Source organism: Castanea sativa, chromosome 9 (genome assembly GCF_040712315.1).
Source record: "Castanea sativa cultivar Marrone di Chiusa Pesio chromosome 9, ASM4071231v1".
Lineage (NCBI taxonomy): Eukaryota > Viridiplantae > Streptophyta > Magnoliopsida > Fagales > Fagaceae > Castanea > Castanea sativa.
The window spans coordinates 37,020,696-37,048,310 of NC_134021.1; the positions used below are offsets into that span (position 1 = coordinate 37,020,696).

The following is a 27,615-nucleotide window of genomic DNA, read 5'->3' on the forward strand; positions in this document are numbered from 1 at the left end:
ATCGTAAATAGTTACACCAAATATCTAACAAAATTGAAAAATGGCTACAGAAGTCATTGGTGGTTGTATTTGCAACAATCTTGAGTAACAGCAATACTATATACTATTAATATCCCATAATCAAATATGGGTGGAGGGGTAAAGTTGTGAGTTCAAAGTCTCACTAAATGCATATGTAACTTATCATTAATAATAATATTAATAATCTAACCTACGAGTAGTAGACATCCATTAACTTAGCAAGTAACAACATGTGCATTATTGGTGCAACTGCAACAATTAATGAATTTATCTTAGAAAGTACAGTAAGGAACCGAAGTGCAAAACATGCTTATTACTTTCTTTCTTTTTTGAGAAGTTTAGAACATGTTTATTACAATCCCCAAGTAGGATGTGTACAGAAATAAAACTTGTTTACAAAATGGGGAGATGTAACATGATCTAGAGCTTAGTACCTCATAGCTTGGAGGCATGAGATGTGGCTTTACTCAAGGCAACCGCTGTTTTTGAACCAGATGGACGTCCCAAATGCTTAGAGATAAAATCCCCAGCCAACATGAGCTTCCCAAGATTCACATTGGTTTTCACACCAAGTCCATGTAGCATGTAAACAACATCCTCAGTTGCAACATTTCCAGATGCACCCTTGGCATAAGGGCAACCCCCAAGACCAGAAACTGATGAATCCACTGTACTGATCCCCATCTGTGAAATAATACAAATTTAACAAAATAACATTAAGTTTCACGAAATAATCACATTTCATTACATTTTGCAAGCATTTAGTAATAAGTTTGGAAATGTAGCCAACTGAAAATTGCAAGTTTATATTTTGTATAAACTTGTGCCGCAGCCAGGACAAACAACTTGTAGACTTGATAAATTTTTGGTCAACTAAACTAGGACATGTGAGGTTTGCTGGAGTCCAAAAACTAGGATAAGCTAAAACGGGCCTTTACTCAATTAATTTGTAGGATTTTGAGCACAAAAAAAAAAAAAACTGTAACCACATGCACATGTGCACACACATATGTATTCATTAATAAGAAAATATGTCAAGGGGAAAACACCCAAGTAAACAACTTGGAGACTTGATAAATTTTTGGTCAACCAAACTAGGATATGTGAGGTTGGCTGGAGTCCACAAACTAGGATAAGCTAAAAAGGGCCTTTACTCAATTAATTTGTAGGATTTTGAGCACAAAAAAAATAAAACTGTAACCACATGCACATGTGCACACACATATGTATTCATTAATAAGAAAATATGTCAAGGGGAAAACACCCAAGTACACAAGTAGTTCACAAGAAAGAACAACCTCTGACAAAACAAGATAACCACCTAAGAAGCACAGATAAGGCAAAAACCTCTCCATATCTACGCACACGAACACAGCTGCATGCGTGTCCCTGGACTGTCGCAACACATAGATCAAGCCTTTCCTACCCTCAACTATCAGCTCTATCTCTCTCTCTCCCTCTCTCTCTCTCTCTCTCTCTCTCTCTCTGCATTCCAGCCACAAAGATTAACCATCACTAAGCTAGATCAGCTTTGATCAGTGTGCTCAATTGCTCATCAGAGCACTCTTTCTCACTTGCTCCGCTGTGACTATGCTAAGCAGGTCAATTAAGAAGTACATCCACAAAGTCAAGCTCATGTTCCTCAAGCAGTAACGTGAGGACGAAGCCAGGAGAGAGACACTTCGCCTCACCAATTAGGAAAGGAAAAACTCAAGGCCAAGGTTGCCAAGGTCCAAGATTTTTGAAGCTACTAGTTTCTTTATTTATTATTATTTTTTACTTTTTAAGTGTTTATTTTATCTATTCGGTTAGGAACTCTCTCAGCCTAAACATATTATTCTATTGTAACATATTATCCTATTCTGTTTTATTTTCAATGTTATTAACAAATTATTATACCTGTATTGAAGACATCTTTTCTTTTAGTTTTGAAGTTAGTTAGAGTTTACTTGTATCCTAGCTTATTTTAACTTGTCTTTTCTTACATGGCATTGAAACTGATGGCATAATAATATAATCAGCACCCAAACAATTGATTCTTATCATATGCAGAAATGAAGATGCTATAAATGCTTACCTGTAGAGATACTAGAATATTTGACAGAGCTTGCCCGTAAGTGTCATGAAAGTGGACAGCAAGCCTATCAACAGGGACAACATCGATAACAGCTTCAAGCATTGGAATAACAGTACCTGGAAAGATAAAGATATACACAAGGTAAAATAAAAAAAAGTTAAGTGTACTAGATAAAAAAATAGTAACACATGCAAGTTAACAGTAAATCAAACATGATTAGCTCGTATTAGTGTATACTTCAGTTCAAAAAAATTTTAACAAGTAAAAATGATAATTTTAATACTACATAAGATGGCTTAAAAAATACAAAGTATACATTATGATTGAAATGAGAGAAAAACTGAAATCCGCAATAGATGAGGTATTACTAGGACTCAACAATAATCTAGGTAGTGAAAAGAATATTCAGTCGAACCATCAAGGTTTTCACATCCTCAAAAGTGCCATGATTCTTTTCTCTCCACAATACCCACAGAAGATGTAAGGGGACCAGGTTCCAAACAAAACAACTATTCTTTTTTTCAAACAATTCGTTCCAATTAGATAGAAGATCAACAGCACCCCTTGGTAGAACCCCTTAAAACCCAAGAATGGAAAAGAAACATGGGTCCATATAGCATATGCAACATCACATTGCAGCAGAATATGATCCACACTCTCGCCATTGCACCTACACATGCAATACCAATCTACTAAAACGATCCTTCTGTTAATGAGAGTACCATGTCAAATTTCCTCAATCTACCATCCATCTCTGAAGCATTGACACCAACACAACACAGGACATCACACAACATGACACGACATTCTTGAAAAACTAGGACACGATTGAGCAGCCATACGGCAATTAATTAATTAATCAATATTTATTTTAAGGTATATTTTAAAAAAACTAGGCATAAATTATGTTTATTTTAGGTTTTTCAAAATGAATAACAATAATCAATATGTTTGAAAACATATCTAAAATTAATAACACCATTTATATTACTATAGGTACTCATTTTACCTATAAATAATTCCATCTATAAATAAATAAAAATTTGCAAGTAAAAATTCTGCATAGTTAAATTATATTGTGCATTATATAATTTTTTTTTTTTTTTTTAAATCAGAATCATTTCATAAAAAACCAAATCTAGCCAAGATTCAGATTGAAGAAATGATAACAAACAAGTTCTGAAAATTTTAACAAGAAAGAAAAAAAAGGGATTGGGAGATTTATGAAGAATCAAAGAATAGAGAAAGTAAAATAGAAATGTAGGGGCTCAAAGTAACTTCCAACATCAAAATTCATCTGTTCATAGTATAGGAACGCACTCTTTATGATTTCTAGTGGAGGAAGTACTCACAAGCTTCTAGGTTGAAATGACACACAAGTTACTAGGTCACGTATCTCATTAGATACTAGATTGCATAAAAGAGCAGCTTTCAATCAATGTAGCAGCTGCCACAAAGAATACTTGATGAAGAAACACTAGCTGCTAAGCTACTTGTGAGTTACTTGCTTCCTAGACTTAGAATTAATTTTACTTTGTCCTTGTAGCTTAGTGGCATTGTGTCTGGCCTCTCTTATAAGGAGAACTAGGCTTCAAATCCCCCCTCCCCCAATTGTTGTAATAATTATTCAAAATAATAATAATTAAATTTACTTAACAATGCTCTCAGCTATAAATCTGATTCAAAAGGGCAGCCAGACAATGTAGACATCTAAGGATGTGGCGTTCTGCATTGGCTGGTCAGCCTTGTAGACCCCTAGATGGCTGCCATGAATTGGTGCCATCCATTGCAATGGAATTAGGGTCAAATGGTCAACCATCTCGCATATGTATGGAGTAGTGGGTTAGGTCTCATGTTCAAGTTCTATGGATGTGTGAGTTATTTACCAATCAAAGAAAGAAAAAAAGTTAAAACACAGATTTTCTGAGTTTCCTTCAGCCTAATGGGTCATATTATTTATCTCCATCTTATTCCTCAAAGCATGGAGGTGCAAAAAGGCCCAAAATTCAAGTTCATGATGAAATTCTCAAGTTTTTGATGTTTTCATTCTTTGTGATACCTCCCTTCATAGAAACCATTCAATTCTCAACAGTATGTGGTGTCTAAGAAATCCTTTCAAAGGAGGTGCTGCACCAGCTTGCAATTCAAGTTCATGGTTATGTTCTTAAGTTCTTAATGTCCTTTGCTCTCCCTTCCTCTTCCCCACATCATTGATTTTCAGATCTACTGTACACAACAGCCATAGCTGAACCCATTTCACATACGAGTACTTCAAAGGTGTAGGCTTAGGGTTCAATCAGTAACAAATAGTAATTTCTGGGCTAGGAGCTTTTTGTTTATCTATATAAATGTTGTTTAATGGTTTTCTTAGCCTTTCACAGGGGAAAAAATGCAAATCAGAAATACTAGTCTGAAACTAGAACCCTGATACGGGCAACAAAACAATATAAAATGATAAAATAGAATGCTGTTTTAAAGATTACCAGGGGTACCAACACCAATTGTATCGCCAAGGGAAATTTCAGAGCAACCCATGTCATAGAGCTCTTTAGCCACATATGCTACTTTAGCTGGAGGTACTACTCCTTCCACTGGACACCCCACAACACATGATATGTATCTAACAAGATAAGAAAGTATGAAATTTGTCACATTATTAGCAAAAAATTGGTTTTTAAATTCCTTGAGAGAGAGAGAGAGAGAGAAAGGAAACAAAAACCAGACAGCACATAATTCTAACATTAAAAAGTGATTTTGAAAGTTAATAATTAGTCCATATACAATGCTAGATCCAGTTAGTGAAATCAAACTGTAAAAAATGATGGAAATTACGGTTCTACTAACAAAAAACAAATAGATCTATTAACAGAACTTCTGCAGACATTTTTAAATCAGTAAGGACAGTCTCAGATAGATGGACATGCTCACACCTAAGCCACACTGCAATAGTTCTATTTTTTTTTTTTTTTGACAGTTGTTTAAATGTGTGAACTGTATGTCATTGGATGCAGTCACTTAAAAATTTTCACCTCCTATTGTAAATATTTCAGATCACCACTTTGCTGAAATTATGTGTTAGGCTCAAAAAAGGAAAGTGGTGAAGTGTTGTTTTTATTATTATTAGTAAGTTACACAACTGACCCTCCATCCATTATTATGGGAGAAGAAAGTACGTTGAGCTATAGCTCATTCACAAAGTGGCGAAGTGAGAACCATGAAAGCTCTTTAACCATGTTATGTGCAGTATTCATAATATAAACAAGATTTTTTGGCTGGTTGGCTTCTACTTGTTCTTGTTAATTTTGGATCTGAAGGCAAGTTGCCTGGAGACTTTACTGAGATTACTGGACCAATGATTTTGTACAAAGATCTGTAATTTGGGATGAGTATTCCCTTCTCTATTTTTCAATTAAATTATCATTATCTGTAAGAGAGAGAGAGAGAGAGAGATTTAGGATGAGTAAGTTGAGTTTGATGTCAAAATATTTTCACAATATGAGTTTGTGCGCAAGTGAGGAGCTCTAATAGTATTACTCTACAGACAACAGCAGCCTCAAAGATGATCTCTTCCATATGTGTATTTTTCCAAATTTTAAAGATATTTCTCTATGCAATCAACAAAGCCATTTGAATGGGAAACTTTTTCTGGGCCTCCAAGTCTGTATGAATTTGTGATATATTTCAATCATTCTTAAGTCCAAATCCATAAAATGCTGAAACACTTTTTAATTGAGTCACACCTAGTTGAACGTGATATCCAAACATTGAAAGATTAAGATCCAGGCCGAGTAATGATAAAGCTAACCGAAAGGAAATAATATAAAACTAAAAATAACACACACACACACACACACACACACACACATATATATATAATTATGTGCATTATACATTCAAAAGACTCAGACACTTTAGGCTCTCACCAGCCAGATCAAACATTCTCCATCCATTAAGTGCCAATAGCTTGCAATACTTTTACAGGAATCTAACCTCTTCTGATACTTCAATACTCGGGACATTTATGAGAGCCACTTCTTAGGGGTTTAAATCTCTTTAAAACAACAGCACAAATAAAGCCTTAGTCCCAAAAATTTTGGGGTCACCTATGGATCCTCGACAAATTAGTTAGGGTTGACCACACGTATTATTTTCATCTATTCTATTCTATTTGAAGTCATACCAAAAAAAAAAAAAAAAGTACAAAGAAACCAGGTGGGTTGGAAGAATATTTTTGCTTATTTCTCAGGTTTTAATTTTTTTCACTGACCTGATACTGGAACACTAAGGGTAGTAGGGCACCCAAAAAAAAACAAAAACAAAACTTTCTGAAGATATTAATTAACAAGAGTCAGAAAATATACCCACGAACAGGAATTGAGACCTTTCTAGCAGCAAGAGTGACGTCAGAGTACCGAGTGAGACTATCTTTGATGTTACAGTTAATATTTGACTTTGAGAAAGCCTCAGATGCTGAGGCAAAAATGGCTACTTCCTTGGCTCCAGCAGCAACAGCTGCTTCAAAACCCTAGAAGAAAGAAAAATATGGAATAATTTCCTCCATACATATTCTTGATTAATTTATAACTGAATGATTCTCTACCAAAGAAACCTTACTTTAAGATTAGGAGTTAATACTGGAAATCTTGCAGCTTCAACATTTCGAATTGCTTCCATTACATCCTTTGCATCTGCTAGCTAAGTCAGCAATAAAGTAGTTCAAAAAGGCAGCATTTTGGTCTGTATAGAAGGATTGCCCTCTTCAAACATTGAATGAAATTTATGAATGCATAAGTCCATACAGCAAATCTATATATACAATTACAGAAACCACAACTTTACATTCAATGAAGATGTTTAATTTAAAGATGCTTCTTTTTTTTTTTCTTTTTTTTGGGGCTAACAATTTTTTAAAGATGCTGTAAAGTATTCAAAGGAGATAACACTAAACAGATACAATCATGGTGAAATAAAGTATAGTAGAAGAAATAACAAAATGACTTTTGAACCAAAGAAAAAATTATTAACCCTACGATTTAAAGACATTTTTTTATTTTATTTCTACTAATGTGTCACACATTTGAAGACATATGTGAACTCAGCAGCATAAAATTTAAGCCAGTGATTGTAGTACCATGAAATTTAAGGAAGTGATTGTATTACCAGAAGCCAAGAAGTAAAAGATTATTAAAAAAAATGGTGGAGAGAGAGAGATTATATTATATCATCCTTAATAGTTTTCTTACTAGCCCCACTTAAGTAGGGCTTCATCTTTCACTATAACAAACTACTTGAACCCAAATCCTTTTTGCAGACCAGATGTCTCTTTAGGACCTTCATTAGCAACATTACAATCCCACTTAGTTGGTGCTACAGTCAGCCCTAGGGCCACACAACAAGATAAACTCAGTTGACCTTTTTTCGGTTATTAAATTTTTGCTACCCTAGATCATTCAGGATGCATCCCTCTTTTGTGTTTCCATTTGCACACAATTTTTTTATTTGTTCCCTCTCACAAAACTGGGCAAGTTAGGCATAGAGTCATAAAAAATAAATAACTCTTTCCAATAGGATATATCAAGAAAATGGCAGTAGCAGCTGCAACAAGAGCTGAATATACAACAATTCAAGGGCACATAACTAGATGGAAGTTAAGTTGTTACTCGTATGGTTAAATCATATAACAATAAGCCCAGTTCTGATATCAGCATTCAATGATTAGAAAACTCAGCTTTCAAGCATCATGATAGGCCTATATTAATAAGGCAATTCAATCATCGTTACCTGCACAGCCTCTCTCCCAACTAGAAATATCCAAGTCTGTCAATATGTGTAGGGACTACAAGGAATGCTAAAGTTTTGCAATTTACCACAGAGAAAGATGCTTTCTGGAGAAAGGCAGTGGAGTTTAAATATGGTAGTGAATGGGGTGGGTGGTGTTCAAAGAAGGGTAGGGGAGGATATGGTGCTTGTATGTGGAAGTATATTCAATTGGAGCGGATTCTCTTTTCCAGGTGTATTGAGAAAATTTCTCAAGTGGGAATGGAGCTAATGCTTGATTTTGAGTTGATTGGTGGTGTCAGAATGGTGCTCTGAAAGATGCCTTCCCTAAATTGTATCATATTGCTCAGGATACGGAGGCTGCTGTGGAGGACTATATGAATTGGAACAATATATCAATGCACTGGAATATCACCTTTGCAAGAGCTTTTCATGATTGGGAGATAAATATGTTGACTGCTTTTATAGAAACCATTTATTCAGCAAAAATTAGAAGGGATGTAAAAGACCAAATTTGTTGGAGACCTATAAATTTGAGGTGAAATCATTTTATTAGGTGTTTTATACTGGGGATGTACATTTTTTTCCCCAAAAAGAGCATTTGGAATGCAAAAGTTCATATTAAGGTAGCATTCTTTACATGGACCACTGCTTTGGGGCAAATTCCTACATTGGATAATTTACACCGTCTGGTGTCAAATGTGTAAGAAGAACAGGGAGTGGTGATCACTTATTGCTACACTATGAGAATGCTAGAGCGTTATGGTCTCCAGTGTTCTGCTTGTTCAGGGTGCAGTGGATAATGCTTCACAGAGTTCTTGATTTACTGGCATGCTGAAAAAGGAGTTTTGCTAAACATGGCAAGGTCGATATTTGGAATTCTGTACGTTTGTGTCTTATGTGGACTATTTGGAGGGAGCATAACAAAGTGCTTGAAGGTTTGCAAAGGACCACAACAAAGCTGAAGTTGATCCTTCTATGAGTTTTGTTCGACTTGATGGCAGTGTTACCATGCTATACTTACTCTACCTTGTTAGATTTTATTGATTGCTGTAACTTTTCTTGATGTTGTAGCCATCTAGGTAGAAACCTTGTGTAGTGGGTGGTATTATGTTTTCTTTAATAAATCTTCTTTACTTACACAAATAAATATATAAATAAAAATTTCAAACAAACCTCAAACATATCAAAATGCATAAGATGCCAAGCCTCAACAACAAAAACTATAAAGACTCATAAAATTTATATATATATAAACAAAAAAAAAAATTGTGTAAATGAGAAAAATTGAATTTGTAAGAGACTACAAAGAACAAAAAGGAAATAACCTTCTAACAGATTTTCCTAGAATAAGGAGACCAATCAATCTGTATTTAAGACAGCAGAGAGATGAAGGAACAATCAAAGAATATAAATCCTGAGCAAAGAAGTCCACAACAAGGCAGATTATCTCTTATAGACAACAAAATTCATGTTTACCTGTGGTACCCATTTTGGTGAAACAAAACTCGTGGCCTCAACAACAGGCAACCCTGAAGAAACAAGCATTTTTATCAACTCAACCTTTACAGCAGTGGGTACAATGTTGCTCTCATTTTGCAATCCATCTCTTGGACCAACCTCCACTATCTTCACAAATCCTGGAATACTTCTAAGAAACTGCGGTGTCATACATAGTATTAGAAAATAAAACCTCCATAACAACCATAATGAAATTTCAAAAATGAAATGTAGAAATAGACATATTATTACTACACGATATTCTAAAAACATCAAATCATGCCAAGATTAAAGGCTAGAGAAGTACAGTCTCAAGATAAACTTGGTAAAGTATCCTATTCATTGTTGAAGGACTTGAAAAAAGGATCCTACAATTAGAGAACATGTGAAACCTATTACTCCTGCCCTCCACAGCTCACAACAAAATCTCTAATTACAATACATAGAGATAACAAAGTCTATAAAAGATCCATCTACCTTATTTGAGAACTCCGCTGTGCAATAAGGACGATTTACCAAACACAAAGCACTACGAGCATTACCAAGTGCCTGATAATTCCCACCAACGCTTGCAAGCACCACATTCATCATATCTCTCCGATAGACATTGCTTGTTTGTTTTCTCTGTAAGAATGCCTCTCTTGTGCACTCATGACTATAAAAAATGAACTAGAATTCTTGGTTATTTTGTTAAGAATGAATTATCAAACAAAGTACAGCACTAGAGGAAAACCTCACAAGTGTATCAGCTCCAACCGTTGAGTGATTGGTAACACCAAGCGGTTCCTCCAAAATTTGCATGATTGGCACTATCCTATCAAGCAAGAATTTGCTATTCCGCGAAAACTTATCCAAACCCCTTGCTGCTAGCATTGCATCAACAGCCTAAAATGACTTTGTATGATTCTAGTTCCTCTGATTACATAAGGGAGAAACAGATGCTTTATCAATGATCATTAAAATCATAATGCAAGAACCTATGACTTATCATAGCTTGAAAAGGCTTCTGAGACCATAGTTTAGTGCAAATTTGATTTTCATTCTTGCCCAGTTGTCATTTATCTTTCAAGAAAATTTATGAACAATCTGAGCATATATTATTCAATGAATCAATAAAAAAAGCAAAGAAACATATATGACAAATCAGCAATAGAAGCATCAAAATTTTAAAACCCATATAAGAAAAGAAGTAATCAAACAAAATCATAATTTTGTAGAAACTAATAATAAAACTTTAACAAAGAAACATCTAATCAACAGGTTCAATAAAAAAAAGAAGCATTTCATCGAACACCTTGTCTGCATGGCTTAAAATTTATTCAAATTCAGAGTACAAGTTTTTACAAACAAGAATGGAAAAGGAAAGAGCTTACCTTGGGAGCCCAGAGGTTTCCAATGAGGAAAGCCCAAGTGGCAATGACAGCGGAGAATTACGGAGAAGATAGAGTTTGGAGAGGGTATTTTCGTAAAAGCAAGTGCGAGACTAAGGGCAAAAACAGAGAGAAAAAAAAAATTTGGACCATTTCTCGATTTATGCGTGTCATCCTTGCGCAGGGGCCATGCTAATCTTCTCTGTATCGTTCCAATTTTATCGGATGTCCCCGAAGGGACATTAGTCATTGGCAGTGTGTGGTATATAAATGCTATCCTTTTACTGTATCTTTGCGATGTGGGACTTTCGCACTGACCCCTTCAATAGTTAAAGTAGGTGCTATGCCCAGGCCCAAACTTACTGTCCCACCTTCTCATCCTTGTGGGCTTTCTTCGAACTTTGAAGACAAAGGTCCTGTTTGGTGTACTATTTTTTTTAAAAAAAAACATATTTTTAAATAATATTATATGTATTTTTACACATTTTTTTATCTACATGTATTTTTACATATCTTTTCAAACAACAAAACACATGTTTTTAAATACATGTATCAAACACCTTCAAAGTTAATAGACATAATTATTTATTTATTGTTTAATAATGAAACATATGATTTCATTTTTGAATTTAATACCAAAAAAAATAAAAAGAATATATAATATCATCTCTGTAAAATAGAGTAAATGAAAAAAATAGATGAATCAGAAATAAACCCAATTATTTTAAATTTATAATACATGCATGAAATAAATTAATATATTAAATACAAAAAAATAATCGAATTTAAATACAGTTTACCACCTTTGTTTATGTTAACTACGTCAAGCTCAAGAGCCCAAGATATGAAAGTAAAACGTAAGATATTTGGTATCATGCAGTGCCTAAGCACCCAAAGAAGTGCTGGAACCACTAGGGTATACCTCAAACCCCAAGGAAATTCTAAGAGTTTGACTTATATAATCTCTTTAGTTCTTATAAACTAGTAAAGATAATTTCAGATTAAAAGGGTGAGCCAAGCCTAATTCATAGACCAGTCGAACCTTTAAGCACCTTTTTAGACATTTTCAAATGCCATAAAGCATTCTTCTAGCATATACAAATGTATCATTAACTCTATGCCATTGCTAACCTATTGGCAGTCGTATTTCTGCAGAAACAGTAAACCGCAATTACTAATGTTTTCCCAATTTCTTTGCACCAACACCTCAAACCTGTGCCACATGCCCCCAACCCCTAATGGTGGGAGAATTGGGTGCATATATCATGGGGATACGTAATACCAGCTCCCCAATGGCAAAAGGGTTTTATTAAAACAAAAGGCCACAATACAATATTAAAGAACATGTATGCTAAAATTAACCATGATCTTTTCTACAACATTATAACAAACCAGATTGGCAGTTGAATCAGGGGAAATTTTTTTTCCTGGGTTTGCCTTATTGCATTGATTGGTGGGTAAACCAAATGCAAATTAAAATAGTCATGTCACACATAAGAAAATATGGTCATATAGAATCAATAAAATACATTTTTTCAGCATTCTTACATTTAATACTGTTCTCAATGTTAATGGAATTTTTTCATTTTTTTAATGAAATAATATGAGACCTGGCATAATGCATGAATAACACTGGCAAGATGGATGATAGAAGTATCACCACTCAAACCAAAATTGTTTCATCTCTGTTCAAAAAACAGAAAAGAAACAATAGTAGAACACTAATTTTTGGCAGGGAACAAATATAATTCAGTTGCAAATAGAGAATGATAAAAATGAACATACCCTTCTTTCCCAGTATGGAAGAAAGCACACGAAATCATAGACAGGTGTAATGGTTGAAACCAGAGCGACATTGAGTCCAGTAAATACCAAAAGGGCAGTCATAGGTCGGGTTCTATGCGGCATATTTGATTACTATCAAGAAATTAGCCCTGCAATCACCAGTTCACGATTGAGTTGCCTTCAAATTTACATTCCGAAAAATGATAACTAAAAAGCGCACACACACACACAAACAGGGGCAGGTATTTGATCCCTAAAACCTAACAATGAGCTATATTCTAAGCAAACGCAGTTTATTTCTCAGAAGAATAAAACCAAAAATCACATTCAAGACTACACAATCATTTCATCTAACAAAGAACCACCCCTTGCCCCAACTGGCAGCTTACCCAGAATTGCACTCAGCCACATAGTACCACCAATTTGACCCCTAAAACCTAGCAATGAGCTATATTATAAGCAAAACCCAGTTCATTTTTGAGAAGCATAAGACCAAATATCACATTTAGGACTCTCACAATCATTTCATCAAATAGCTGGTATGCTTGGGAAAAGAACCCACTCCATACACCAACCGGCAGCTTTGCAAGAATTGCATTCGGTCACATAGTATCATCAAGGCTCAAATTTGAGCACAAACACAAACCCAACCCGAAACCTTTCTTCAAACAAACAAATAGGAAAAAAAAAAACCTCAAAAGACTGCATGCAAATTTGTCTTTTAAAGTTTAAACCCACACCCCAGATTGGACTATTACCTTGTACGATGAATTTTGAAAAGAGAGAGAAAAAAATTTGGACCATTTCTCGATTTATGCGTGTCATCCTTGCGCAGGGGCCATGCTAATCTTCTCTGTATCGTTCCAATTTTATCGGATGTCCCCAAAGGGACAATTGATATTTGCTGCGTGTTTGTATATAAATGCTTTCATTTTACTATTTCTTTGCGATGTGGGACGCGCGCACAAAGTTAAAACAGGTGCTATGCCCAGGCCCAAACTTACTCATCCACCTTCTCATCCTTGTGGGCTTTCTTTAGAGACGAAGTTATCAAACACAATTTCTTATTTATTTTTTGTTTAATAATGAAACATATGATTTCTTTTTTCAATTCAATACCAAAAAAATAAAAATAATATATAATATCATCTCTGTAAAATAGAGTAAAAGAAAAAAAACAGATGAGTAACTTTAGAAGTATAATAGATGCATGACATATATGTAATATATTCAATATAAAAAACCTCGAATTTAAAGACAATTTACTACCTTTGTTCATGCTAACTATGCCAGGCTCGAGAACCAAATATATGAAATTAAAACGTAAAATATGGCGAGGCATCCCTCTTGCAAACAAGAGGAATATAAGATGAGCCACGAGATTAACATATGTATTAAAACTATTGGAATGGTGTCAAACTCTACAAATATGGTACCATGCAAATATATGATTAATTTCAAAAAAAAAAATATTGATTTTGTTGGGAAGTTTAGACCCCGATTGATAGAATTAACAAGTTTTAAACACAAGTTATTGATTAGATTTATTATGAATAAAACTTGTTAAAACAAACAAACATTAAAATCATACAGTAGAAAAAATAAATAAGACAAGATATGATGATCCAGGGAAATCAATAAAATAAACTAGTTTCACAAAAAAAAAAAAAAAACTTAAGGGGAAATCTTCCCGAAACTAACTCATTTGATGCATGGATCCCAGTTGATGAGTGAGTCATGTACTGGGATTCGTACAAAGGAATGAGTCACATACTGAAATTTGTGCAAAGGAGTTAGCCACGTATTGGGAAGGTTTTGTACAAAACTTTTGATGCACGGATCCTAGTACGTGACTAACTCATTTGCATGAATCCTAGTATGTGACTCACTCCTTTGCACAAATCTCGGTACATGACTCACTCACCAACTTGAGAAAGAAGAATGTTGGCTGCAAAGTTTTTCACTTCATCAATAATAAAGATCAAGAAGCACAAGGTTACAAAATTCTAAAGCGCAAAGACGCAGTAGCTTCTTTCAGAGAGAATAAGGCATTAGTCACTTTTTGCATGTGTTCTCCTTATATTTTCTTATGTGACGGTTTTTAAAATAAGCCTTATATATGTCTAGGATTGTGAAAAAAGAAACTCTACACAAATACATAAGCATGGATCAAAAATCAGATCTAAAAAACTGATTTTCGTAATTCTCAATAGATAGAATCTGTTGAGAAATGTCGAGACTCATTAAACCTCGATAGATAGGTATCTGCTGAGAGCTGTTGAGTTTTAATGAATCAACACTTCTTCTCTTGTTTTTTTGAATAGACTTGCATGACATTAATATTTGGACTTGAAACCTTATTTCTTGAAGTATTAAATACATCCTAGATCTACTCAATTACAAGTAAAGTGCGTTTTGTCAAATGATTAGCCAATACATGATGACATATGTTCCTAACATGAAACACATATGTTCTAACAGATTTAATTAAAAAAAAAACCTTTTTGTTAGAGACCTTACAAAAAAACAACTTAGAAGATAATAATCATAATATTCAACAACAACAACAACAATAATAATAATGAGTAGTTATTCTCATAAAATAGACTATCTTCTCTATTACACCCTACTCTCGTTACCCCTTAGCCTTTTCTCAGCAATACCCATTCCTAAATATTCCGAGCTTCCTCCAAAACAGAATTATATTTCAAGTGCTTTGAACATACGCCAATTGCATTATGCATCACTTATGAGTATAAACATGACCCATTGCCCTATATTCATGTGCAATTGCCTCCAACAATTGGCTATAAAAGTATTATGCAATTGTCCTAAGTGTCAAATCTTTTAAGTACCCCACCTATTTTATGAGAATAATTACTCTTTTATTATATAATATAATGTTTGAGCATTAGCATTGGGAGTGTAAAACTCCCTATAATACTATTTTACAATCACATATGCTCAAAATTGAGTTTTACCTTGTGGGTGTTGCTAAAATTTTTTAATAATTGTGAACAGTAAGTTTGTATATATAGGAATCATTGTAGCATGTACGTAAAAACTAAAAAAATATTATTTTATTTACTCTCTCTCTTCTGTTTCCCCTCTCTTTTGATACTTTCAAACTCTCTCTCTTCTATCTTCTATCTCCTCTCATTTTCGGACTCTCTCCCTTCTGTCTCCCTCTCATTTCTTTCTTTAGATCTCTCCCTCATTCCTAACGCTTTCTCAATCTCACGATTTTGGGTGGTAGTGGATTGGCGAGACAGTGGTGGGTGTGATTTGGGTTTGGGTAGCTAATATGGGTTTAGAATTGGGATGTTAGTATGGTGGTTGGTTGTTTGGTGTTTAAGTGGTGGGTGGTTAGTTTGATGGTGGGTGGTGGTTCGGTGGTGGGTGGCTAGTGTTTTGGGTTACTATGGAGAGAGAGAGATAGAGAGGAAGAGGAAAGATAAAGATGAATAGTTTTTTTTAAATATATTATTTGTTTTTATAGTTTATATTATTTTTGGGTTGTATGTAAAAATAAGAAATGAGATGTTTGGTGTATTGTGAAAGGAGTTGTTAAAGTAGATAAAATAGCAATTTAGAGTATAAAGTAGATATTTATTTACAATACCAAATGTGAATGTTCTGAACTCAATTGCTTTCTCTCATTTATTATTTTGAATATTAAAAATATTTATCTATTTAGCTGTTCATTTAAGCAATGAAATTAATATTTCTTCTAAAATTAATCATATATCTGCATGATACCAAATATCTTACGTTTTACTTTCATATCTTAGGCTCTTGAGCTTGACGTAGTTAACATAAACCAAGGTGGTAAACTGTATTTAAATTCGATTATTTTTTTTGTATTTAATATATTAATTTATTTCATGCATGTATTATAAATTTAAAATAATTGGGTTTATTTCTGATTCATCTATTTTTTCATTTACTCTATTTTACAGAGATGATATTATATATTCTTTTTATTTTTTTTGGTATTAAATTCAAAAATGAAATCATATGTTTCATTATTAAACAATAAATAAATAATTATGTCTAATAACTTTGAGGGTGTTTGATACATGCATTTAAAAACATGTATTTTATTATTTGAAAAAATATGTAAAAACAAATGTAGATAAAAAAATGCGTAAAAATATGTATAATATTATTTAAAAACATATATATATATATATATATATTTTTTTTTTAAATGGTGCGCCAAACAGGATCTTTGTCTTCAAAGTTCAAAGGAAGCCCACAAGGATGAGAAGGTGGGTCAGTAAGTTTGGGCCTGGGCATAGCACCTACTTTAACTATTGAAGGGGTCAGTGCGAAAGTCCCACATCGCAAAGATACAGTAAAATGATAGCATTTATATACCACACGCTGCAAGCGACTAGTGTCCCTCCGGGGACATCCGATAAAATTGGAACGATACAGAGAAGATTAGCATGGCCCCTGCGCAAGGATGACACGCATAAATCGAGAAATGGTCCAAATTTTTTTTTTCTCTCATTTTTTTGCCCTAGTCTCGCACTTCCTGTTACGAAAATACCCTCTCCAAACTCTCTTCTCCGTAATACTCCGCTGTCATTGCCACTTGGGCTTTCCTCATTGGAAACCTCTGGGCTCCCAAGGTAAGCTCTTTCCTTTTCCATTATTGTTTGTAAAAACTTGTACTCTGAATTTGTATAAATTTTAAGCCATGCACACAAGGTGTTCGATGAAATGCTTCTTTTTTTTATTGAACCTGTTGATTAGATGTTTCTTTGTTAAAGTTTTATTATTAGTTTCTACAAAATTATGATTTTGTTTGATTACTTCTTTTCTTATATGGGTTTTAAAATTTTGATGCTCCTATTGCTGATTTGTCATATATGTTTTTTTTATTTTATTTTATTGATTCATTGAATAATATATGCTCAGATTGTTCATAAATTTTCTTGAAAGATAAATGACGACTGGGCAAGAATGAAAATCAAATTTGGACTAAACTATGGTCTCAGAAGCCTTTTCAAGCTATGATAAGTCATAGGTTCTTGCATTATGATTTTAATGATCATTGATAAAGCATCTGTTTCTCCCTTATGTAATCAGAGGAACTAGAATCATACAAAGTCATTTTAGGCTGTTGATGCAATGCTAGCAGCAAGGGGTTTGGATAAGTTTTCGCGGAATAGCAAATTCTTGCTTGATAGGATAGTGCCAATCATGCAAATTTTGGAGGAACCGCTTGAAAGGTTTCGGGTTGGGTTTTTGTTTGTGCTCAAATTTGAGCCTTGATGATACTATGTGACCGAATGCAATTCTTGCAAAGCTGCCGGTTGGTGTATGGAGTGGGTTCTTTTCCCAAGCATACCAGCTATTTGATGAAATGATTGTGAGAGTCCTAAATGTGATATTTGGTCTTATGCTTCTCAAAAATGAACTGGGTTTTGCTTATAATATAGCTCATTGCTAGGTTTTAGGGGTCAAATTGGTGGTACTATGTGGCTGAGTGCAATTCTGGGTAAGCTGCCAGTTGGGACAAGGGGTGGTTCTTTGTTAGATGAAATGATTGTGTAGTCTTGAATGTGATTTTTGGTTTTATTCTTCTGAGAAATAAACTGCGTTTGCTTAGAATATAGCTCATTGTTAGGTTTTAGGGATCAAATACCTGCCCCTGTTTGTGTGTGTGTGTGCGCTTTTTAGTTATCATTTTTCGGAATGTAAATTTGAAGACAACTCAATCGTGAACTGGTGATTGCAGGGCTAATTTCTTGATAGTAATCAAATATGCCGCATAGAACCCGACCTATGACTGCCCTTTTGGTATTTACTGGACTCAATGTCGCTCTGGTTTCAACCATTACACCTGTCTATGATTTCGTGTGCTTTCTTCCATACTGGGAAAGAAGGGTATGTTCATTTTTATCATTCTCTATTTGCAACTGAATTATATTTGTTCCCTGCCAAAAATTAGTGTTCTACTATTGTTTCTTTTCTGTTTTTTGAACAGAGATGAAACAATTTTGGTTTGAGTGGTGATACTTCTATCATCCATCTTGCCAGTGTTATTCATGCATTATGCCAGGTCTCATCATTATTTCATTAAAAAAATGAAAAAATTCCATTAACATTGAGAACAGTATTAAATGTAAGAATGCTGAAAAAATGTTTTTTATTGATTCTATATGACCATATTTTCTTATGTGTGACATGACTATTTTAATTTGCATTTGGTTTACCCACCAATCACTGCAATAAGGCAAACCCAGGAAAAAAAAATTTTCCCTGATTCAACTGCCAATCTGGTTTGTTATAATGTTGTAGAAAAGATCATGGTTAATTTTAGCATACATGTTCTTTAATATTGTATTGTGGCCTTTTGTTTTAATAAAACCCTTTTGCCATTGGGGAGCTGGTATTACGTATCCCCATGATATATGCACCCAATTCTCCCACCATTAGGGGTTGGAGGCATGTGGCACAGGTTTGAGGTGTTGGTGCAAAGAAATTGGGAAAACATTAGTAATTGCGGTTTACTGTTTCTGCAGAAATACGACTGCCAATAGGTTAGCAATGGCATAGAGTTAATGATACATTTGTATATGCTAGAAGAAAGCTTTATGGCATTTGAAAATGTCTAAAAAGGTGCTTAAAGGTTCGACTGGTCTATGAATTAGGCTTGGCTCACCCTTTTAATCTGAAATTATCTTTACTAGTTTATAAGAACTAAAGAGATTATATAAGTCAAACTCTTAGAATTTCCTTGGGGTTTGAGGTATACCCTAGTGGTTCCAGCACTTCTTTGGGTGCTTAGGCACTGGGGTTCAAACCCCACAAGTCTTAGAAACGTATAACATAGAAAAGAAAATACAAGTATTTCGAACTCATTTGCCAAACTTTTATTAGGCCAAAATTATGTTGTTTGTTAACATGCACATTTTCCATAGAATCCAATAGTGAGCAATTTAATCGTAAAATGGAACTGAAATTTCAAAAGATTGTGTAGTTGAAGACCACTAAAAAGAAAAGAAAATCTTTGATGCAACATGTGTTGGTGGATGGTCAAAGAGGAATAGGAAAAAGATGAAATAAGAGGATATTCACCATTGGCCAATCAATATCCACTGAGTGTATGTGAAACTTCCCAATAAAGTATGACTTATTTGTTGATTGATTTTGCAACTCTTGAGAGCGAAAATGCTCATAATTTCTTTCAGTAAGAGGCTTAAGAGCAATAGAGTCCAAGATTTTTTGCTGGTACAAAAATGCCTAAAGATAACCTTTCTGATCTTTTGTAATTAGGGAATTTTAGAGCTGTAACAAGTGATAAAGCCTTTCCTTGTGTTTGAATTTCAATTGAATAGCAATAATAAGTCTACAATGTGCACTTAAACCATTCTCATTTCCATGTCCTATATTTAAGTTATCTTCAGCTGGCAGGTTAATATCAGAGTCCTCACCTTTCCTAATATGGTTTCATGCTATCATCTGTCTGCTAAAGGAAAATTGACTTGTTTTTTTTTTGCTAAAAAGGGCAATTTGACTTGAAAAGGGGGGCGGGGGGAGTATCAACACAGGGTTATTATTATGGTCTAAAGCTTTGGATAATTTTGGTAATTTCCGGAGTTCCTGCTTCAACTTGTGGCTATGATAAACACATGCAGTTGAAAGTTGAAAGCATGTAGTGGATTCCTTTATACAAACATAATGCTTTGTGTCTTTGACAAACTACATGTATCTCTACTGATACACACCAGCTAATACATAAGCTATAACACAAACAATAGGCCAGGTTTTGGTGGGTTTTGGTCAGCTTGAGTTTAAAAAGTTAGCCTAATTGGAAGTCGTCTACCTTTTATTTTCAAATATAACTTTTATATGACAATAATACTAAATATATTATTGAGAATATTAATTTGAATTTTGCTTAGTTGCCTTATCCTTGCATTTTAGAATATTAAAACGAGCTTTGCCAATACTTGATTCATTGATTTATGTAGTTGGTGATCCATCTTAAGAATTTTTTTTTTTCACATGTTACAGAGAGAACAACGGCGTCGAGAACAGGAAGTTTCTTTAGCAAAGGGGTTTGAATCAAAATAAAAGGATCTATGAGGTAAAGCGAAGGATAAGAAGACAATAGAAGCTTTATACGAGTACCTATTGATTTTCTCATTTATATTCTGTAGATTTTAGTAGACACCAAAGATTTGCAAGAAATTATGACTGATCTCTAGTAAATTATATTCTGTTTCATCTAGGCACTGCTATACTAGATTGCCACCCAATGTTTTTGTCTTTAAATGGGCTAAATATTTGTACCTAACTTTTGTTGGAAAAGCTATCTTCTGCACTGTAGCCTTTCTCTTTAAATGGGCTTTGCTCTACTGCAGCTCTGCATTGATTTGCGATCAATCATTCGGCTAATATCTCTAGACTCTAGTTCTTGGGCAGGGGCTGAAATTTTGGGTTTATGTCCTCCATTTTTAAAGGTTGGCTCATCATTATGTAAACATTGCAGTGGAGACAAATTTTTTCATTCTGCATTATTGGCCAACACTATGTAATAGACTTGAAACGTGTTTCAATCAGTACTTTTTAAGCCTCATACAAATAGTTTGAACATAGGGCTGAAACCAACTTTCTCATTAATATATCCAACAAAACCTTAGAATTTTGCGTGAGTTTGAATCATAGTTCATAAGTAACAGATGTGGCTTGTCTGCAGATCTGAGTGCTAATGACAGAAAGCCCGCGAATACTCTTTTGCATATATTAATTTGCTTCATAATTTTTTTTTTTTTTTTTTTTAATGGGTGCTTAAGAAAAAGTCACCTGGATCTGGGGGTGCAAATGCACAGGCAGATTCGATACCATGCAATTACCACTACTAAATGAGATGTAAAAACTAATAAGGTTAAAAGTTAAAAGTTAAAAAAGTTATAAAGGTTTAAAAAAATTTACCCTATCAATTTTTACATCACATAAGGTGGTAATTGCATTGTGCAAAATTGCAAATAACCCTAACTAATGCACTGGATCTCAATCCAACGCAAGCACTCTTGCGGAGAGAAAGTGAGGGCTCGTTTGGTTTAGCTGTTTTCATCACTCATATCTTAATTTTTATTATCCATTACTCAAAAATTGTGGGTCCCACCGGTGTAAAAATTGTTTGGCTTGATTCTCTTATTCAGTTCTCATTACTCAAAATAATGAGAATGAGTGATGAGAAATGAAGACACATTTTTGTTGTTCACAGATGTTTGAATTATGAGTTTAATGGCTATTTGGTAATAAAATACAACTAGTGGGGCCCAGGACAAAGACCTGTCGCAGCTTAATAGTCACGTCATGTGGGTTCTTTTATATCTTTCTTTCTTTTTCTTGTCTCTTTCTTCTTCATGCCTTTTTTTTTTTTTTTTTTCTCTCCAGCTTCTTTCAATTCTTTCTCTTTCTTTCTTTCTTTATCTTCTTCATGCCTATTTCTCCAGCTTCTTCTTATTTCTTTCTTTTTTTCTTCACCTATTTCTTTTCTCAACTTCGTATTGTTTCTTTCTTTATTTCTTCTTTCAAGATCTGTGGATTTTTTTTTGTGTGGGTTTGTCTGGTACTTTCTATGGGTTTCTTTGTTCTAGTATTTACAGGTTTTATTTGGACTGGTATGGTATTTTAATGGTGATTTCAAGTTTCTGATTTGATTTGTAGGTGTGAAGTTCAGACTTGAGATGTGGTTGTGAGGTTTGGATTTTTGAGATGTGGTTGTGGTGGTTTGAATTTGAGATGTGGTTATGGGTGTGGGTGTGGGGTTTAGATTTGTGGCGTGGCTGTGGTGGCCGTTTCTCTGTCTTCCTCTATGTGTTTGGGTTTATGTTTGTATGTTTAAGATAGTTTTAATTTGTTTCGGATTTGATTTTCAAATATGGTAGCTATTAGTTAGAGAAATTAAAGAGAAAGATGATAATTGCAGAGAGAAAAATGAATGAGGAATGGAGAGAGAAAATTTCGCAGGTGTGGACTTTTGTGGTACTGTTACCGCTCTGACTTGTGGGCCCCACAACTTTTGAGTTAAAGTAGTGAAAACCAAACCAAATATTTGAGCCAAACATGTTATTGAGCGAGTTAAGAAAAAATTAGAAAATGAGATGAGTTACAAGTTTGAGTTATAAGATTTGAGTTTTAAGAACTGAGTATTGAGTCATCAGCAAACCAAACAGGCTCAAGTGATTCAAAATTCAAATCATTGCTACAGAACCAATCTCGGTCTACTCACAACATTGCCAAGGGAATTAAATGATAGCAATAGATTTATTTTCAAACTCCAAACCTCATAATACTGCTGCAAGGTCTCTAGCACACAAGCAGTGCTCATGTATACGAATAAATTTACAGCAGATTTGTCCCTCTTTGATTAAGGTTTTAGACAGAACAGCTTACGTGGCAAACAATTTGAATCAATGTTGCTAAGCTTATTATCACATAACATTAAAATAATGGATATAAGTGAAAATGGCAGGCATCACAATGCACAGAACAGCTTGCAGCAAGAATATTAATACTTGTCTTGATAAGACAGTTATGTCTCATTGTCATTCAAAGGGAGGAGTAAATAGGGACACCCGCTAAGCTTTCACCGGCATCCACAACGAAAATGTTGCCCGAAACATATTCAGAAGATTCATGTAACAAGTATCGAACAAGTGATGTCAATGCTGGATCTGTGATGCCATATTCTCTTAGAGGGACAGTTTTCTCTGCCACCTTATGCAGCCATTCTTTTTCCATAAGACCCTGAGTAATCTCAGATTTGAAAAGCCCAGGTGATATAGAATTCACTCTAATTTTATATGCACCCAATTCCAAGGCCATGACCTGTCATAAGTAGAATCACCATTATATGGAGAAGTAACAAAAACAAAATTAACACACACACATTATGCAGCACTATTATATAAAAGCAGGAGGGGAAAAAAAAGTAAAAGCAGCAATAAAAGACAAACTAGTCTGATAAGAATACATTTCCTATGGGCAAAGACATAAAAGAGACTGGCTCCTATCTCTAAATAAGTTCAGGGTATTCCATAAATAATTAATTTAGTGATGTAATATTTCACTTTTATTTTATTTATATGAAATGTACCTGACCTTTTCTTGAATCAAGAGAAGTAAATTCTATTTGTTTACCTATTGCTGAATCAATTGAAGTAACCTTTTTTTTTTTTTCGGTTTAACATGAGGATTTTTTCCCCCTGTAGTCCATTCATCTATGAAGATACTGCGATTTTTCATCTTATAGTTACTATTTTGTTTCCAAACAATTACAAAACATGACAATGGTATCACCCCTATATTTTGGAAGAGTTGAATGGCAATCGACATTACCTTTGTCAAGGTGTTTAGGCCTGTCTTTGAAGCAGCATAGGCAGCAGCTCCAGGCAATTGCCCACGGTCGAGACCAGCAATAGAAGATATGTTTATGATTGATCCTCCCCGCTCTGCATCACGCATGCGTATGCCAACGTATTTTGACACCAACCAGGTTCCTGTTAAGTTTGTTTTGAAAACTTGATTCCATTCCTCCTCAGACAATTCTAATGGAGATTTCACAGTACCTAATGTACACAGCATAAGAGTTAGGCATCTAGGTACCTGAACATTTTGAAATGCTCATAGAAATAAAATAAATATGAAGAAGAAAATGTTAAAAATACACATAAAATTCCAGGAAGCACAACTGATTTCTTTTCCCTTTTTTTTTTTTTTTTAACATGGCAGGTTACATATACCCAACAAGTCTTAAATTTAAGACCTCATCCTCCACCTAACACCTTATGTCAGTTGAGCTAGAGCTCATTGGCAAGAAACACAACTGATCTTGTCAATACAAGAATGAAAAATCAAAAGATAATTGTGGATGATCCATAATCATCTAAGCACACTTGTCCATGTATAGGTATCATTCCTTTACTTACCTGTGCCCACAGTATACACAACATTTACATTTAGCATTCTCATCAAAAGTTTTAAATTTTTTAGCTTTTATCACCTCAAAATATTATTTTATCTACTTTACTACTTCACTTTAAAACACGTCTAAATCAAAAGTTCTATTTTTTTAGTATTTTATTTAAAATAATATAAACAATTCATTAAAATAATTAAAAAAAAAACACGAGAAATTATTGTGTATTTTCGAAGTACTATAAATGTGTACTTCTTCCTTTCACGTGAATAGTAGGTCCAACTAATTAAATTCATGATGAGATCCATCATTAACGTAAGAGAGAGAAGTCCGCATTTACAGTTCTCCGCCCGTACCTAATAATTTTCCAAAAAAACATCACCACAAACACTGTGACATCCATGACCCACCGCAAGAAAAAAAAAAAAAAAAAACCACACAACCTATCACCACCGGCCACGACACAACCCACCATCAAAACCACAACCCACCGCCACAGCCAAACCCACAGCCAATATCAACCACCACCACCACCACTACAACCACCAATCCACAAGACCCACCACCAAATCAAGTTCCACCACGTCACCGCCACCAATCCACAAAACTCACTCCTAAGTAATTGAAAAACTTAAGACACCTTTTGAACTTGGAAATTGTAATGTCAAATGATCACAGTTTCAGTTTAAAAATGAGATGTGCAAATGTATAACACCTTGTGTTGTGTGTAACAAGTATTGCCCAGTGTGCGGCTTCCATGATTTTTCAAAAATCTCTAACCTCTAAATCCAGCGTTGTTGACCAAGGCATGGATGTGGCCAAACACATCCCAAGCCTTCTGTATGGACTTGTCAATAGTGGGACCATCGGCGCACAAGTCCAGCTCCACAGCCACTGCTCGTGGGGAGCTTGAAGAAGAAGAAGAAGAAGAAGAGAGGTGATTGATTTGATGACAGAGTGATTGGAGTCTGTCCACCCGTCGAGCGGCAGCAATGATCCTGCAGCCAGCTTTAGCAAGATCGAGACAGAAGTCAAGACCAAGACCTGAGGAAGCCCCAGTTACCATCACCACTTTTCCCTCTAGCTCTCCCCATTCTTTCATCGCCATTTCTCTGTCTCGGGCTGCAATGCCAATGCCAATGCCTCAGATCTACTTTTATACTTTTATTTTCCCTCCCCCAGAGAAAACCCAATTAATGTACTGTGTTCAAATATGAAGTTGTTATCCGTTAGTCTTTGAGTCTTATAAATTATAATCTAACATTCTTTTTTTTAAATGTAAATCATTTTTCAAAAATATTTTCTTTATAAAATAATCTTGATTTTTATACACCATTGATAACAACTTTAAAACAACTTCAAAAACTTTCCCTCGAGAGGCGGTTTGGGACGTGTATTTAAACGTATATTTTTAATTTTTTAAAAAATATGAGTAAGTAAAAAAGTGTGTAAAAATTTATATAATGTTGTTTAAAAATTAAAAACACATATTTGAAAAATTATGTTATTTAGCTTAGTGTGAGTTTGAGATTGCTTAAAAAATTAGTTTCTTTTTTTTACTATTCAGTTTTTTTTTACTATTTATGAGTTGTACTTTTTAGTACTATTCATGAGCACACTGTACTATTTTAGTTACATTTTAGCTTTATTTACAGTACTTTCAACAAAAAGTTTTCAATTTCAGCTAAATAAGTTGTTCCTAAATAGATAATTAGTATGAGAAAATTTTAAGGTAAATTTGGTACAATGTTCGAAATTACATATTTACATTAAAAATATTAATTTTTTTTATACAAGATAGAATTTCTACTCTAACCTAATCTAAGTGTATATGTGTGTGAAGCTTCCTCCTAGAAACTTGAACCACAACCCTTACTCCCACACCCCACAAGCATTTATACTTATAGAATGACTAATAATAAAAATATTAATTATGATTATAGTCAAACTTATATACAATACCTTAACTATAGTTACTTAGGAGCTGTTTGGTAAGGTATTTTAAATAACAGTTTTTTATATTTAAATAATATTACACGTATTTTCATATATTTTTTCATCTACACATTTTTTTTAAATATAAATAACATTACTAAAATAACTTTATCAAACGACCCTTAAGTTCTTCTTTCATCATTTTGATATTGTCCAATTTAACAACCCATACAAACAGTGTTAAAACTATTTTTTTAAAAAACTTTTTTCTTCTTCCTTCTTTTTCTTGTACTGCAAACGAACCTACGGCTTCAGATCTTTTTCAGATGGTAGGATTTGTGCCCTCCACTGAAGGATAAATAGATATCGCATCAAAAACAAACAGAAAAGCCCAGCAAAAAAATAAAGAAAAAATGAAAAAAAAAAAAAAAAAAAAATAAATATTTTCTCTCTTTGGTGGCTTCTAGGACGCCCAAATCTCCAAAATCAAGGTCCAACACTACTTGCTTTTCAAACCCACAATAAATCTCTGCAAAATCTCCAAAATCAAGGACCACTTACACTTCTCCACTTGCATCATCTCCTTTTCAAACCTTACGTTCTCCTTTTCAACCCTTACTTTCTTGTTCCTACCCTTTATTCGCTGGCCCTCTTACTCTTTGTTGACTTCAATTTAGTTCAGATCACAGACAGACCCAGGTGGGGGTTAAACGGGCCCGGGCCCCCCTACTCATATACAACTTCGGCTCCCATCTCTCCAAAATCTAGGCCCCATCATCAAAATTTCATCAAATCATCCCAATGGAATCACAATAGTCAACAACCCGTAACAAGACAAACCTTCAAATAGAACAAAATTTCAGTCTAAACAAAAAAACATACATAATATAATCATACCACAAATTTAAAATAACAAAACAAAAATCACAAATTCTCAATTTTATCTATTTAAATTTCTCTCCCTCAATTTCACTTTCTAAATTCCTATTCTTCCTCTAACAACCGTCATTTTGTACCTGAATCCTTTATGCTTCTTCAGTTTTTCTTGCCTAGACTATCATACTATTATGGTTGATGTTGTCTGCTGTTTGAACAACAAAAATCCTCCTCTATTTTTTCCTTCTTCTTTGGCTTAGATTTCTCCACCAGTTTGCTGAAATCCTTCTCTATTATTTTCTTTCTTCTACTTCGATTTCTCCACC

At 34.2% G+C, this 27,615-nt stretch overlaps 2 protein-coding genes, 1 long non-coding RNA gene and 3 other non-coding genes across 7 annotated transcripts; 2 read left to right on the plus strand and 4 right to left on the minus strand.

Annotated features, from left to right (window-relative positions):
* Positions 1–239: 239 nt before the first annotated feature.
* On the minus strand, positions 240–10,981 carry LOC142610666 (hydroxymethylglutaryl-CoA lyase, mitochondrial-like). Of its 2 annotated transcripts, none has more exons than XM_075782546.1 (9): positions 10,750–10,981; positions 10,110–10,291; positions 9,854–10,031; positions 9,356–9,535; positions 6,713–6,793; positions 6,460–6,623; positions 4,582–4,718; positions 2,099–2,214; positions 240–705 (listed from the first exon to the last, which is right to left on the minus strand). In XM_075782546.1, the coding sequence occupies exons 2-9, from the start codon at positions 10,247–10,249 to the stop codon at positions 457–459; spliced, it is 1,245 nt and encodes a 414-aa protein (XP_075638661.1). In that variant the 5' UTR covers positions 10,250–10,291; positions 10,750–10,981; the 3' UTR covers positions 240–456. The 2 variants fall into 2 exon arrangements, with proteins under 2 accessions (XP_075638661.1, XP_075638663.1); XM_075782548.1 differs by having other exon boundaries at positions 10,115–10,291; positions 10,750–10,775.
* Positions 10,885–10,987, minus strand: LOC142611456 (U6 spliceosomal RNA). The gene has a single exon (XR_012840040.1). It is a non-coding gene; the product is annotated as a U6 spliceosomal RNA (small nuclear RNA).
* Positions 10,988–13,320: 2,333 nt separating this feature from the next.
* LOC142611458 (U6 spliceosomal RNA) lies at positions 13,321–13,423 on the minus strand. The gene has a single exon (XR_012840042.1). It is a non-coding gene; the product is annotated as a U6 spliceosomal RNA (small nuclear RNA).
* A 3,503-nt stretch (positions 13,424–16,926) lies between these two features.
* On the plus strand, positions 16,927–20,934 carry LOC142609764 (uncharacterized). The gene is made up of 3 exons (XR_012839674.1): positions 16,927–17,168; positions 18,281–18,429; positions 20,563–20,934. It is a non-coding gene; the product is annotated as an uncharacterized LOC142609764 (long non-coding RNA).
* LOC142611457 (U6 spliceosomal RNA) lies at positions 16,933–17,035 on the plus strand. Its single transcript, XR_012840041.1, has one exon. It is a non-coding gene; the product is annotated as a U6 spliceosomal RNA (small nuclear RNA).
* A 1,867-nt stretch (positions 20,935–22,801) lies between the features above and the next one.
* LOC142611160 (uncharacterized) lies at positions 22,802–25,688 on the minus strand. Its single transcript, XM_075783211.1, has 3 exons — positions 25,259–25,688; positions 23,899–24,128; positions 22,802–23,388 (listed from the first exon to the last, which is right to left on the minus strand). The coding sequence occupies exons 1-3, from the start codon at positions 25,584–25,586 to the stop codon at positions 23,110–23,112; spliced, it is 837 nt and encodes a 278-aa protein (XP_075639326.1). The 5' UTR covers positions 25,587–25,688; the 3' UTR covers positions 22,802–23,109.
* Between the last annotated feature and the right edge of the window lie 1,927 nt (positions 25,689–27,615).